At 36.5% G+C, this 16,140-nt stretch overlaps 1 protein-coding gene across 1 annotated transcript in view; it reads right to left on the bottom strand.

Annotated features, from left to right (window-relative positions):
• arap2 (ArfGAP with RhoGAP domain, ankyrin repeat and PH domain 2) overlaps window positions 1-16,140 on the bottom strand; it is a 99,591-nt gene that overhangs the window by 41,986 nt on the left and 41,465 nt on the right. Inside the window, exons 9-13 of the mRNA XM_059535474.1 lie at window positions 15,239-15,417; window positions 11,312-11,418; window positions 5,555-5,754; window positions 2,793-2,878; window positions 2,013-2,195 (exon numbers count right to left, since the gene is read on the bottom strand). Of these exons, the coding sequence (XP_059391457.1) occupies window positions 2,013-2,195; window positions 2,793-2,878; window positions 5,555-5,754; window positions 11,312-11,418; window positions 15,239-15,417 (755 nt within the window). The remainder of the gene's footprint in view (window positions 1-2,012; window positions 2,196-2,792; window positions 2,879-5,554; window positions 5,755-11,311; window positions 11,419-15,238; window positions 15,418-16,140) is intronic.

Here is a 16,140-nt window from a genome sequence, read left to right as displayed (position 1 = left end):
AAACTAAAGATTTTTTTTGTACAAATCTTGCCAACCCCAAACTTTTGATTGATAGTATATGTTATGAGCATAACAATGAGTAAAAAGCTGAACTGGAAAAATAAATAAATAACATGAATACCGGAACATTTCTTTCTTTTGGTTTGTCTCATTTTAAATCACAGCAACACTTGACTTGCTTTAACTCCACAAGTTTTGTGCCATCCTGATGATCATGTTCTCCAGCAAGATATGCACTGTGACAGTTTCTTACTTGATGACAATAATGACAATACTACATTTAATTTAGACAAATAATAAAGTAAAAAATAATTAACTATTTTCTATCCTAACTTTTATTTTCTGTGTATTTATTTTTTGTACTAGATCAAAAAGCATAAAACACCAGTTCCCTTTCATTTGGTGTCTAGGTGACCTTATAATGTTCTTCCAATGACATAAATCCCAAGGGTGTCCCTTAGCGCGCGCGTGTGTGTGTGTACACATGTTCTCTAGGTCACATTTTCTAAAGAGACTTTCTGGAGGTCACTGATTTTAATTGGAGTTGTTGACTATAATCCTGATAAACCACACACATATAAATACTCCACAAATACAACATCATTATTAATTGTGCCACTGACTGCAAAGACTGAAATAAAATTCAGCAGCCATCATTCTAATCTTCAGTGTCACATGGTCCTTCAGAAATCATTCTAATATACTGATTTGATGCTCCAGAAGCATTACTTATTATTATTGAAAAATAATATTTTTGTGGAATCTGGCTTATTTTTACAGCAGTCTTTGATGAACAGAAAGTTCAAAAGAACAGCCTTTATTAATTTACATTTTTTGCAACATTCTAAATGTCTTTACTGTCACTTCTTGATGAAATGTATGTGCGTGTGAGGCCATTAAGATGCTTTCTTTTATATGAAATGCCATTAAGATCTATCGTGGTGGGGACTTCTATCACACTGAGCAAATTATAATTCTCATCTGCTAAATCTGCATTTCAACATTCATTTTCACATTAATTTGCATGCTTATTAATCAGTTCAACTTTGGCTGCATGGTGGTCCCAACAATGTAAGCACTTTAAGGTTTTTACTTTTTTCAAAAAAAGAACTTCTTCTGAATTGTTGTTAAATCTCATAAACCCAAAACCACTGCCTGCCAGGCTGACTACTGCTCGAAACTTCATGCTCAACGAAAGTATCAGACAGGAACTAAAATGAAAACTTTAAGACATATATCACATCAGGGCTTAAACAAAAACTTTGAGAACAGGAAGGATTTTTCTGGAACATTTTGTTTGTGTCTGTCCCAGACGTACCCTTCCATTTATAATCTAATCTCACCTCTGTATGTACCTGCACTATATTCTTTATCTTCCTCTCACTCTCTTTGTCTCTCTCTGACACAAACGCACACCACCATATAACTTTTTCAGAAGAACCCCTGAAAACTCCCCAGTGCTGCTCTCATCTCACACACACGTAATCCACCGTTCCAATCCTCTCGCTCCCTCTCTTTTGCACCCCCCCTCCAGAAAACAAAAGCAGGCTTGATCTGTTTTAGTGCTGACGGTAAGGAAAAACAGTATCTTTTGGCTTAGGAAAGAGTAATGTGGACAAACTCAGTAGGAACAATCAAAACACACAAGCACAAATACAGCATAATTCTGAATTATGCACAGGAAATTCATCAAATGTTTTGCGACTGTAACTTTACAGCACTTTGATTGTAGTTGCAATATTTAGTGCTATGCAAAAAGATTCAAAGCAGAATCTTGGTTTTAACAAAACTCTGGCAACCAGCGCTGAAAATTGATGAGAGCCAGTTACCATGGTAACCCTAATTTACACCTGGGCTACCAGGTGAGCCAGAGCAACAACAGATGTGCGCACACACACACACACACACACACAGACCAACATATCCAACCCTAATGGGCCTTTTAATGAGGTAGAACAAAAATAACACAAAGCCAAAAGCCAACGTTAGCACACAGGCTCTCTTACACACACCTTGTTGAGTTCCTCTTGAGTGTTTAGACCTTCTAGAACTTTCTTGTACTTTCTCTTTTTGTACTTCCTGCGAATAAAGGATGCACGCTGCTCCAGAGACGGCTGCATGCAAAGCTCCTCCTCTGAGGGAAGATTTGCTTCCCAGAAGCTGTTGAAATTTTTATTTCCAACGTCTAAAAACAGCTAAAGAGAGGGACAGACCGTGAGGACAATGTATTACACAAGAAAGTTAGATCACCCAAAAATGAATTGTCTGCACTCATACTCTCCCTCATGTCATTCTAAACCCTGATTTTTGCTCGAAAAACACACTAAGGAATTTTTAATGAAACATTTCCATTCCAATGGACTTTCAATGGAGGGACAGAAATCTCTCAGGTTTCATTAAAAATATCAATAACACTTTAAGTATAGAAATCAATTCTTAACATTAAATAGTTGCTTATTAGCAAGCCTATTTTAACATATTGGCTGTTTATTAGTACTTATAAAGCACATATTCTGCATGATCTCTAATCCTAACCAATACCTACTGTAAACTTACTAACTATTAATAAGCAGCAACTTAGGAGTTTATTGTGACAAAAGTCATAGTTAATGGCTTTGTTAACGGTGAGAATTGGACCTAAAAATAAAGTGTGACCGAAACATCCTCCTTTGTTCTTAAGGCTTTGGAATGACATCAGGACGAGTAACTGTAAATCAACCAATTTTTGAACTTTGAAAAACTATTCCTTTAAAATCAATATGTTAGATGTGACTGCCACAACTTATCTGTACCTCAATGAGTTTGTTGGTCCATATGCTGCTGTCTAGCTTCATACTGCGTACCTTTGAGATCCCAGGACCCAGGAATCGATGCTGACCTGGAAACAGATACTGATCTGAACTCTTCACATCTAAACCAGGCAATGTTAATTTAATAGTCAAAACGTCCTGTTAACTAAAAGTGTCCTGCTTAACTTCAAAACTAAGCACAACCTCACACTAAATGATATAAAGCGACGACTTGTATGACACACATACAGACAGAGTCACACTCATTATACATTTCATCGTATCCTTCCCAAGCACTCTTTTCTCCAGCCTGCCATAGCTATAATTGCAAATGAAAGGCGCGAAAAAGCCATTAATTGCTAATGAATCATAAGTAATTAATTGTGTTTGTTGGTCTGCGCATTTATTTAGCTGAACTCCAGGCACCGTCGTAGTCGTTGTTTATGCGAGAAACAGATGAATTAAACATGGCAGGGAGAAACACATATTTGAATATGGAGTGTGTGATTTTCCGGCATAATTAGAAGCATTATAGAGTACCAGTTTGCCATCAAAGATCATTAGAGCCGCCTGAGAGCCGACGGGTCTAAAGATGCTTTGTGTATGTGTTAGTGTGTGTGCATTAAGGGCACTCGTTAAGGGTTTTGTAGTGCCATTTAAGAAAACTTCTAAGACAGGAAAGTACCTTAAACACAGCCTTTGCTTCAATGAAACCTTATTTAAAGCATCGAAAGAGAACAAACCCATTAGAAAGGTGGAGAAACTATTGAAAGAAAGGAGGAGTGAAAAAATGGGCATACCGGGAGTATCTATGGTAACCACAGCCTCACTTGAGGAATGTCTCCAATCACAGAGTTCGATTTAAAGAGCTTATTGCAATTACACTAGTAAAGAAACAGACAAACCCGAATATGTGTCACAGCCAGGGATGCTGATTGATATCAAAGTGTGTTGGAAGATGAAAAAAAGATGGGGCAAAAAAAAAAAACAGAAGTGAATGAAGGGGAAAAAAAGAAGTGGAAACGTTAGATAAGTATTATTAATGTGAAGCTAGATCGTGAGAAAGAGTCACTTCACCTGTCTCCCACTGAAGACAATTTGCTCTCATTTAATCGTTAGCTGTTCGTTATATTCCCAGTATTTTGCTCTCGCTCTCCTAATTGTCGGCTGCAGAAGCACAGCTAATTAAAGTGTCTGTGCCATAGATCCCATGAAAGTTGTGGTGCACATTTAGGGAAAGTGTTTCCCCACTCGTTGGCTTATTCAGCAGCCATTTGCACATGTTCCTCCTGTATTGTGACCTAATGTAACATTACATGGCTGCGTAACTGAATTAATTAGTTAATTTATGGCACTGGAGGGTGGCCACAATAATTAACCACAATATAGGGAAGAAGAGCAGAGGAACTGACTTAAAGAGCGCGTTGGTAGAAAATGCGCCTCCGGGCGGGTCCACAGTGCGCGTTGACTTTGCTTATTACCCACAGGGATGCGCATCACACAAACATGCCAAATATTAAAGACAAAAGGATTACAGTGTAAAAGAATATTATTGTGTAGGCTACATAAATATAAAAATGAAATGATGGATAGACATTGCGTGTATTAGAATTAGGCTACCTAATTTCAGCCTATTACTACTTATAATGATGAATGAAATTCTATTTCATCCCACGCCTTCTTCACCTCGGGAAGCTTTGGTGGATTCCTGCTTGTCCCGTAGATGATCTGATCAGTTTCTTCACTTGAGAAGCGTTCAGCTTTTCCACCAACAAATTCCGCTAGGTAAATAGCGATCTGCCATGGAGCGAGCGCATCTCGCTCTTAAAGGGAATGGGAGATGACACTCTGATTGGTTTATTGAATGTTGCGCCCATTACTTATTAAGAGAATAGGGACAACCCATTCCAAAAATGCGCCCCGGTGCACGGATCATTTTTCCGACGTTAAAATAGCAAAAGTGGATTTGGCACGCCATGAGTGCACCTGCGCCATGTGCTTTACACTTTGCATTTAGATCGTTAAAATAGGGCCCATAGTCTGTACCTGTAAAAAAAACAAATAATGAATAAATATAAATCTGTTTGTGCGTTGTTTGTTACTCTCTATGACGCAATAACTGTTCCTTACCAAACGTTTGTCTATTTTTCAGCGACAAGTTGTTTATCTATCCACGTTAAACTGTGGTGTAATCAATATTCTTTTCACAGCAAGTGATTTATAATAAGTCCAGTAACAATTTTGGGGTCAATAACATTTTAATTTGTTGCTTGAAAGAAGTCTCATGATCTCCAATGCAGCATTTATTTGATCAAAAATACAGCAAAAACAGAAAAATTATTAAGAAACATTATTATAAATGAAAATATCTGTTTTCTATTACAATATATGTTAAATATATGCTAAAGCGCAATTTATTACTCTGATGGTAAAGCTGAATTTTTAGCAGACTTTTCTCCAGTCTTCAGTGTCACATGATCCTTCAGAAATCATTCTAATACTCTAAATTGGTGATCAATATTCTTTTTTTACTTAAAGCAAGTTCAAAAGCGAAACCCTTTGTTTGATTTTGATAAGCTTAATAAAACTATTAATTTCTTTAAGAACAAAATCCTACTGATCCTTTTCAACAGAAGACAAAGGAACCAAGTAAACTTTTATTGCTTTGTGCTTTAGAGTGTGTGGTTAAGACATAGTGTGTTTCATGTTCCCTTCCTGTTGTATCTGTTCTTGATCTGTTCTTTGTGTTCGTAATTGTTTCTTACCAGCACAATTCTTGCAGATGACCACACACAGGTTGATGGAGGCCCATTCTGGGTCAGGAGCCTGACAATCAGCGCACTTCCTGTTGGACCTGTTGAACCAAACCTTCTCCAGCACCTCATAATTACACAACGTCTCTACGATGGACTCCTGAACTGCTTCTATCCATTCCTCTCTCTCACGCTCAGACTCCACTGTGAAACTGACACAAATGATACATACATACACTTTATCAGACTGATTATAGATTAAGAATTACAGTAAAAAATCTAGTCATTTTTAAAGGAATTTCAGGAATTTTTCTTGTGAGGGTGAAAGATTACCCCAAACAGATTTCACATTGGATTCAGTTAGTAACATGAATTTGCACAAATAGTTTCATTGTTATTGCATGGAAAAGAGCGCTTAACACATTTTTCAGAATGTCTACTTTTGTCTTCCATTAAAGCAATAAAGTCCTATAGGTTTGGAACGATATGAGGGTTAGTAAATTAATTAAAGGATCCACAGTTTTGGGTAAACTATACCGTTAAGCTGAAGCCCAAATATGTTACTGTCAAATTTTAACAGGGCCTGTATGCCTTAACACTCTCAAAGCACTGACTCACATGTGAGTTGTTGGTGTGTGTGTGTGCATAAACAAAATATGTTAAACATAAAACTCAAAGTTTTATTTAAGTTCACCCTGGCTTAAAACCCAACAGTTTGAGTCCCACTGGGCCCAGGTCAAGTACCAGACAAATAACAATGGTGAACACCATTTTTAAATGTTCATTATTGCATTCTGATTGGCAGTGATGAGGCACAATGCAGCCCAAATGTAAAAACCAGTAATAGCTCCGAATCTGCTTTCCAATTCCATTATGAACCCCTCTGCGCCCATTATTTTAAATGAGCACAGAGACCTTGATACGTCATTTCTGAGAAAAATTCCAATTATTTTGCCAACAACTAATACTAAATAGTCATCCGGCCTTATATCGCTCAGCGTTTAGAACGCGACTACAAACAGATCAATATTCTGTCCTGTCCACAAAAACAAAGCTAGGAGATAAAGAGGAAAAATCTTTAACAACGCGCAGAAAGAGAGCGATAGCTTTTCATAGTTTGTTGTTGTTGTTATTGTTGTGTCTTGTTTTTAGCAGGGGAACTGCATGAGCCATAAAAGGATCATTAAAAAAAAAAACACAAAAACATTTCATCGATTAGGCCTCCGCAAATGGCTGCTTTGTTGGAAACATCAGCTTGTGTGGGGTCACAGGTGAGCGATGCCTGTACTGTACAGCTGTTATAACAGAGCTGATATTTATAAAGAAAAAAAGAACTAAAGAGGAAGAAAAAACAGATCAATAACGAGTGTGCTTCAGATGGATAGTATCAGAGTGGCAGGACAGTCATAATGAGAGAGTGGGTGCTAGAAAATAACACAGCAGGCAACAAACTCTGAAAAAAGTGTTACTAAAAAGGCTCTAAAAGAAGAAATCGACAGAGTTTCCTCTGCCTTTAATACATATCACACTGCCCAGCTATGCAAGCACTCAATTTCATTATAAACAGCCAAAAAAGTTTCAACTATTTGAAACTAATCTTTTTGCAAAATTCAGCCGTTTAATCCATATTATATTTTGGTTGGTGCGGTTACTTATACTAAGAGGTAAATCTTGTAAGTAGGAACGCCTTAATAAATGAACCAAAACTAAAACTTTCACCTCTCTTGAAATGTTACAAACTAGGTAGTGAATGTAACAGTAAGTAAATGTTTAGCTTACTGAATTAAGGTTGGGTTAAAACAATCAACAATGTACAATTCCAGATACAGCTGTGAGAAAATGTAGTGAATACTTGGCATTCTAGGAATCTGGAGTTTTGTAGGAATGGCTCAGAAAATGTTATTTTGTTGCAAACATACATTCACCAGCCCCTTTATTAAGAACACCCATTCAACTGCTTGTTAATGCAAAAATTATCAGCCAATTACATGGAAGCAACTCAATACATGGAAGCAACTCAATGCATTTATGCGCATAGACAGATTTGGCCCTATTCTTCTAAACTACAGTACGTTTGTACAGTAAGTTTGGATTCTTATCACACGATATCTGCAATTTTCATGTACCAATTTGGATGGTACTAACATCTCAGAGGTGGTAGGGTCTGTTTTGTACATCTGGGATTTGCAGAGATTATGCGCTCTATATGCATGCATTGCATATAATCATTCTGATTTTTTTTTTTGTAGTAAAGGTATGTAATTAAAACATTATGTAACTAAGTGCAGAAATGATGGTGAGTAATCTTGACTGACGCTGATATTAAAGTAGCCCATCTTAAAAGTTCACGTGATCTGGCTGAATTTTATTATTATAATTTTTTTATTATTATTATTTCTTTGCCGGGAAGCAAACATATAAGAAATTTGCATGAAGAAATTTGTTATTCACGTCGACCAAAACACACAAGGAAACAATATCGTCCGCAATTACAGATGGAATTCGTTTTCAGAGGATCAATGAGTTTGCCAAAAAACAGTAGGTAATATGCTCTGTAATTATTACAGAAATTTTGTGAGGAAAACACAGACGTGACCTATTCAGACAGGATTAATATCGCAAAGTAAACACAAAGTGAAACACAAATTTCTCTAACAACTCCCTTTCAAACCGAGCATCAGAATGAGGAAGAAATGTAATTTAAGTGACTTTCAATGTGGCATGGCTATTGGTGCCAGATGAGCTGGTCAGAATATTTCAGAAGCTGCTGATCTACTGGGAATTTAACGCACAACCAACTCTAGGGTTTACAGAGAATGGTCAGAAAAAGAGAGAATATCAAGTGAGCGGTAGCTCTGTGGCTAAAGATGCCTTGTTGATACCAAAGGTCAGAGAATGACTAGACTGGTTTGAGCTGATAGAAGAGCTACAGTAACTCAAATAACCACTTGTTACAACCAAGGTATACAGAAGAGCATCTCTGAATGCTCAACATATTAAACTTTGAAGCAGACGGACTACAGCAGCAGAAGACCACACCGAGTGCTACTCCTTTAAGTGCAAACTTTTTTTTTTTTTTGAGAATGACAATGATATCACAATACTCAGATGACCTCCACTGTATTTTAAACTTTGTTTAAGGATATGATTAATAGGATTACTTTATTAACCTATAGACATCGCTCACTTATGATTTAAAAAATAAACAATATATTAAATAGGTTGCTTTTCCTGTAAAACAGCTTCTGGTGACATTCCTTCACTAAATGCTGTCATTTAGCAATAGAACCAACATTAAACAACTAATAATTAATTGCTAAAATGTAAATATCAGAAGCCGATCTACTGAATGCTTCTGAACGTTGAATGTTTAATTGTTTCCTCAATATTTTGACAATCTGCTGTAATTTTGGATGTTCATGAAGTCACTTGGAATTCACTTGTGCCTAAATAAGTTTCAGGCCCTGAGGCAGAAAATCAGCTTCATTATTATACACCCTATATTGACCCTAAATATCAATATTATACACCCTCCAGCATAGTTTAACTTTTGAATAAGCTTTTGGAGTAAATACAGCATTTTGTTTTCTACTAGCAACAGATTTTATATTCTTTGTAGGTTGTTTGAGGACTTCTTGAATTAAGGATAGTAAAATGCCCACTCCTAGCAAATGTAGAAATGGAGTTTGATCCAGGAGTAACCTGCCTGACTCTGGACTATGGGGGCCAAAAACATCCTATCATAATTCTTCCCAGGCTTATGTGCTTCAAGAACAATTCTCCTAAGTTTCTCTGAAATATCTTTTGATCCACCCACATTGCACTTGAATACAATGCATTTGTGAAAAGCAGATCAACAAAGTTCTTCTTTCTATGGCAGAATAGGTCAATCCCAGACTGGAAAAGCAATTGCACTCTTTTCATAACTCAAAAATTTTAGAGGTTTGCATATTATTTGTCAATTATTTTAAATTCTTACAATATGAATATGTTCCACACAATGGTAACTGTCTTGCTGTCTAACGTCTAGATGGTCAGGTTCTTTTGTGTGTGTGTGTGGAAAATGTAAAAAAAATCTAAAGATCTTTTTTACACAGTAAAGTAACCAATATGCAATGAAAAGTTTACATGGATGTTGAAGGTTTCTTCATGGAGCCATTTATGCCAAAAAGTGTTGGAAGCATATTATCCTCAGGTGACTCTTGAAATTATCTATAAGCAGCAACTCCATTAACACTCAGTCACACATCTAAAAAATAGTGCTCCTCAACAAAACACACACACACGCACACACACACACACACACACACGGAACTTAACTAATGCTCACGGTTGATCCAAACTAGGGATGTAACAATTAACCGCATGCTAGTTGAGATGCTAAACAAATCGCGATTCATTTAGGGGTAGGAGTTTACATGAATGCATGTCTGAGGGTAACTTACTGTCTTTAGAAAAGTTTAGATGGTATTTTTTTCATTATTTTCATCTTGCCTCTGTATAATACATATTAAAGTTCATAAGTGCAGCGTTGCTTCGTTTACAGCAGAAACCAAGGAAACGCTTTAAGCACCGCCTGCTGGCAGAGCGTGAATCTGCATATCATTCAGCCCCTCCACTGTTTTATGCAGATATTTTTATGTATAGTTTCACAAAACTGAAGTCAAACCATTCTATTTTTGCTTCAAAATTTTGAAATTATACAATCTAATTTTAATTAAAAACTGCTTGTGTTGCATGTATGCAGCATCTTTGTCTGGATCATGATTAAAATGCATAGATGCAGATCACAGACAAAGCCTTATTTTGTTTATATGAAGAGATCTATTGTATTTGTGTTACTTATTTGATTTGGGGCTTGTTTTAAAATTTAAAATTTAGTTTTGTTATTTACATTTACATTCTATTTAAATTTTGTCATTTAGCAGACGCTTTTATCCAAAGCGACTTACAAATGAGGACAATAGAAGCAAGTGCAAGTGCTATATTAGTATATTATTATAGATATATTTCAATTTCACAAAGAAATGTACAGCATTTTGTCCAAGAAATAATAAAACGACACATTTAATTCATAATTTGTCTTAAATATCTTTTTGTTTAAAAAATGTAAAAATCATAAATCGAATAGTGAAATCAAAATTGTGGATCAAATCGTGAGTTGAGTGAATCCTTACATTTCTAATCATAACATTATCAGAGTACACACAAATTTGAAATGAAATGTCTATTATGTTAGATGGTTTTTTTTTATAGAGCAAGAACTGAATAAAATATTTGTATAAATAACACAACACTTGGCTAGAGGATAAAATGCTCTAGTTAAGTACTGTAGGTAAGTGGCACACTATGGTTTTGAGAAGTCTATATACTATATTATACAAGCAACAATGCAATTTTTATTAGAAGTTAAATTCCCAAAGAACTATTCAGCAAATGAAAGCATATGAAATCAAATGTTTATGTAATCAGAACCTGTATTTGAAATTTAAAGCATCTCTGAACTCATAATCTGGAGGCACTTGTGTAAATAAATAATTATTTGCACTATGAAAACGTAATCCTCTAAGTCTGACCTTGAGTGAAACTTTGATGATTTATTTTGCATAAAGTGATATTAAGGACGTCAGGTAAGAAGCTTAACTCTGTTTGAAGGTCATCTGAAATCTCTTTAAAATAACATCCACCAGTCAATTTATACTAATATTTTATTTTGATAAGAGATTTTCTTATGCTTATATACAGTAAATAATATTTTATCAAGTTTACCAGAAAGATTTGAAAGGTGTGGTGATCTCAAATCCTTTCCTCTCAAATTGTTTCACACACGCAGCAGTGAGGTCCACCTCAGTGATGGCCAGCCCAGTATTAAAATCCTGTGAAGAACCAACATAAACATCAAAACACTCAGTTTTTCATATCCAAGAAAATTCCAACATCAGGAACTAAAACAAAGAAATGAACACAGTAGAGTAAATGAAGCAGATCAGCGACTGCTATGTGAATGGCCCAAAGCATTCACACAGTCAGACATTATGTGTGCCTGTTTAGAACACTGTAGCTGCAGGGAATGAAGTGAACAAGGAAAAGAAATTCTAACTATAAAAATGCAAGGACACTGTTGTGTGAGACGGGTCAAAGGGAGCACAGCACAGACACTGAGCTCACTGGAGGGTGAACACACACTGATCCATTGATCAGAGTCTGAATGAACGACAAAGTTTGTTTCACACAAGAATAAGCAGAAAACACAGTCTATAAAGAAAGTTTGCTATGTAACAATTACTTCAAGGGCAATATGAAAACCTCTCAGAGGAAGAAGGGTTGATTCAAGGAGGAAAGAATAATGGACAAAAAAAGCAGATTAAAACAGATAAAGGCAACTGCGCTTCAAGACACAACTGTATATATACTGTACAAGCATGTTGTGAAAGTGTAGGTAGCTCTTTTTATTTTATTATTGTCCTGGGCCACTTCAAAACAATATTTTAAAGAATGCTTTTCTTAAAGCAATTCTTCAGTGAATTATGTAATGTTATGAAATTTTAGTCTAGTTTTCCCTGGTTTACAGGGGACCTGGGTGCCTTTTAAGAAAACCACGCCAAACAGCATTTGAACTTGACAGCATTGTGAAAAAGATCAGTATGTGACATTTTGATAATGACTCCTTTTGTGTTTTGAGTCTCACGAGGGCCAGTTTTTGAGTAAAATCAAATGATATGTGGAAGATAAACTCAATTGGACTGACCAAGTATAGTTGTGAATATGTGATGTCTATCACAGTGTTTTAGACACACTCGCTTTTACATGCAAGAATCTAGAAATTTATATTTATTTATACTGTATGTATAAATACACAAAGAACAACAACTGTAATGACATCTATATTATGTCCACACTAACGATAACAGTGATAACAGTATTGTACGAGCCATAGTGTTGTCGCCTGCCACTTTAAATGCTCAAGCTCATTAAAGTTGTGTGTTTTCTTATTGACTTAAATCATAAGTGCATACTTTGAATATAAAGAGTATACTTCAGAGAGACTCAAAGGTGTATGTTCAAAAGACTAATATAACAAGACAGAGTCAGGTGTGAACAGTAGATGTGAAAAGAGTTAAAAAAGACAGTGTGAAACCGATGCTTTGATGAACTCATAACGGCAGTGAGTTCATGACCAGAGCAAGAAAACATACTTATTTTACATTATAACTTTTTGTCCTTTCAAAAGAGGCAAAAAAGGCTCTGTTACAAGCCTAACGGAATGCCTTGCACATTACAACAAAGGCTGCTGCCTTCTCATTAAGCATTGTAAATAAAATAAAACAACAAAAGCAACATAAGTGACCATTTGGAATGTTCTAAATAAACAGAAACTCTCACACAAACCATACAGAAGGTTTTATTTTTTTAACAGTACATTTAAATTCAATTGAACCAGTTTTCTCAATACTTTTATGTAGACACAACATATTTATTTTGTACGAGTACAGACAATATTTTGTCTTTGTTTGTGCTGGATTGTTTCCTTTTTTCATTCTCCTAAGCTAATAGCAATAGAATTACCTTCTTTTACAAGCATACATAATTTTGGCCAAAATAAGGTATCTAAAACTTTACACGGATTAAGTGGTTTGCATGCTGTGTTATAGGAGTTACATTTGCATAGCAACCTGGATTTCAAAAAGAAAAAAAAATTACCGACAGTTTGTTGGTCAATCCATTGTGGTCCTGTGCTTTACTTTTTGTTTGTCACGGTACATGCATTCTGAATGTTGCATAGCCCTGATTTAAAAACAGCACAACAAAATGGAAAAAAAGAACAGGGGTCTTGAGACGTTTTTTCTCAAGGTTGAACTAGTTTTAACTTGATATGGCATATTAAAACTGCAGCACATGCAGCCTATACTCCATTACACTGAAACTATCAAATTAAATGCCACTAAGTGCATTTCTAATAAACATTTAATGAAAAACCAAATAATTGTCCATTTAGACATTAGCCATCAGAGACCCTTTGAAGTGGCCATGTGTTTGGTCTTTTTGTGTTCTTTGCTGTGGAGCAAATATTTGAAGTAAGGAAATTAAAAATCGATGCAGCACTAAACTGTAGTGGCGTCACGTGACTTGGGCTTGCCTGTTAGGTTGACTTTCATTACCTTGGGGAAACATCGTGGCCTGACCTCAGAGGAGAGAAGGGCAGCACACTTCATCCTATCCAAGATGGGAAGTGGGGAAAAAACCAGCGTCCTGGGCAGCTCGTTCATCTTGTTAAATTAAATACTCCACTTCACTGAACATGAACCAAGCTACCCACCACCGCACCTTTTTCCTCTCTCTCCATCTTTATGCTCCTTTGTGTTTTCTTCATCCCTCACCAGCCACTGCTGTCTTCACCTCCTTTTGTTATTCCTCTGTTCTTGTCTCTCTGCCCACTTCCTCTTTCCCTCATTCCATTTCTTTCCCCCATGCCCTCTTTTCCTCCATTGCCTCCCATTTCTCTCACCACTTGTCGGAGTGATTGCCACGGAGAGGATTTAATGCAAAAACAATACAATCAATTTCCATTTTCACTGCTCTCTTTCTCTTTCTCTCTCCCGCATGCTAAATCGCCTGACGAAAAACAATTTCCTTGCAGAATGAAGACAAAGATGCTTGCTTGTGGTAATAAGGAAAATAATGAAAGACAAACAGAGATGATAAAGTGTGTGTGAGCGTGTGTGCCGCCTATTCATACAGAATAACATTCTCAGCTTAATCTCGTTTAAAACTGAGACCAATTGGGCATAGATCACATACGCATGCATGCGAAATGTCAGGGCTTGTGTATGCATTGTAATAACTATACTCTCAGCATATGGGCTCATTCTCATAAGGAGGGAGCACAAAACAGACGTCACATACTTTAAAACATGAAGTGTGAAAGTTTCAGTTATCAGTATCCAACTATATCCACATAAACAAAGAGTGCATAAGGAAAATGTTAGTAATTAACACAGCAATAAAGTTTCAATATATATAAATAGAGTTTACACAGAGACAGACAAGAGATTGACTTACAGACAGACATACAGATTGGTCAAAGTTTAACTGTGAAGTCTGAAGGTACTATAGACACGAACATATATTAAAGACAGACAGACAGAGAGACCGACAGATGAGATAGATACCTTCAAACTTCAAACATGGATGTTTAAAGGTAGAGAGATAAACAGAAAGACTGATCGAAGCTTGAAGGTAGACAAACAGATAAGACAGACATAGAGTGGTCAAAACAATGCCTTAGGGCTGTGAAGTTTGAAGGCAGACAAACGGACAGACGTATAGATGGATGGTTAGACAGACAGAATTATGTGAACAAACAAAGGGAGAATAAGACAGACAGACAGATATAGATAGATAGATAGATAGATAGATAGATAGATAGATAGATAGATAGATAGATAGATAGATAGATAGATAGATAGATAGATAGATAGATAGATAGATAGATAGATAGATAGATAGATAGATAGATGGCTTAGCACAGTGAAGTTTGATGGTGGACAGATAGACAGGTTGGGAGACCCTGGACATGGTTGCTGAGGTGTGTTACTTATTTTAAACTCATGTGGGCAGCAGCAGTATGAATCCAAAATGTAACAATGTAAAAAAGACCCAATTTTTAAAAAAGAAGCATATACTGTATAGATCTACCTGGTCTGTTTTACAGAGTCTGAAGCTGGTTCCCATGAGGCTGAGGTAGACTCTTCCTTTGAGGCCACGCAGCTCGACGTAGCCACTCTTGTTTGTGTTATTTTTGCGAGGCTGATGGGAAATGGAGGGCTGGGAGCTCACAGTAGACTGGAGAACCTCTAGCCAATCCTGACGTTCTCCTTAGAGGGAAGACAGAAGATGGAGGGAGGTAAGAAGAAATAGTGTGTGTGTATGTGTGTGTGAGGAACGCTGCAGTCTGTTTGAAGTACGTTAGTGAATGTACAGGTATGCGTGCGTGTGTGTGGAGAGACGCCATGCCATGGGAATAAAAGGGAAGGAAAAAGTGTCTAATATTATTGTTATACTTTATAAACTTTAAAATCTGCAAACAAAGCAGGTATGCAAAAGCCCCTGTGCCTCATTGCATTGTGTCTGCCTGTGTGTTTGTGAATGTGTGTGTGAGATGGGGGAAGGAAGCCTGTGAGGGTTCTCTTGTGCTGTGTTTAAATAGGGCTACAGGGGCTTGCACAAATTCATTGCAAGCACACACACTAGCCAAGAAACATTAACAGCTGGATACTCTTATCCTCTGCAGGTCTACAGCACCTGCCACATCTAGAGAGAGAGAGAGAGAGAGATGGGGGGGGGTGAGAGAGAGAGAGAGAGCAAGAACTCATTTCATTAAAGGTGAGTGTTTTTGCGTACAGTGTCTTTTGGACAACACTAAAATGTGCTTGTAGTCAGCAAAAGGAGTTTTCAGGTGCAATTTAAGTGTTGTATATTTTCAGATATATAACCACATTTCACTCCTTGAGTTTAGATTGTGTGGCCATATCTACCTATACAACTTATTCTATGTACTACCTCAATTTTGTTAATACTTGGGTTGATTTGACAACAAT

The sequence above is a fragment of the Carassius carassius genome, chromosome 3 (genome assembly GCF_963082965.1).
Source record: "Carassius carassius chromosome 3, fCarCar2.1, whole genome shotgun sequence".
NCBI lineage: Eukaryota > Metazoa > Chordata > Actinopteri > Cypriniformes > Cyprinidae > Carassius > Carassius carassius.
This window is presented reverse-complemented; position numbering and strand designations above follow the sequence as displayed.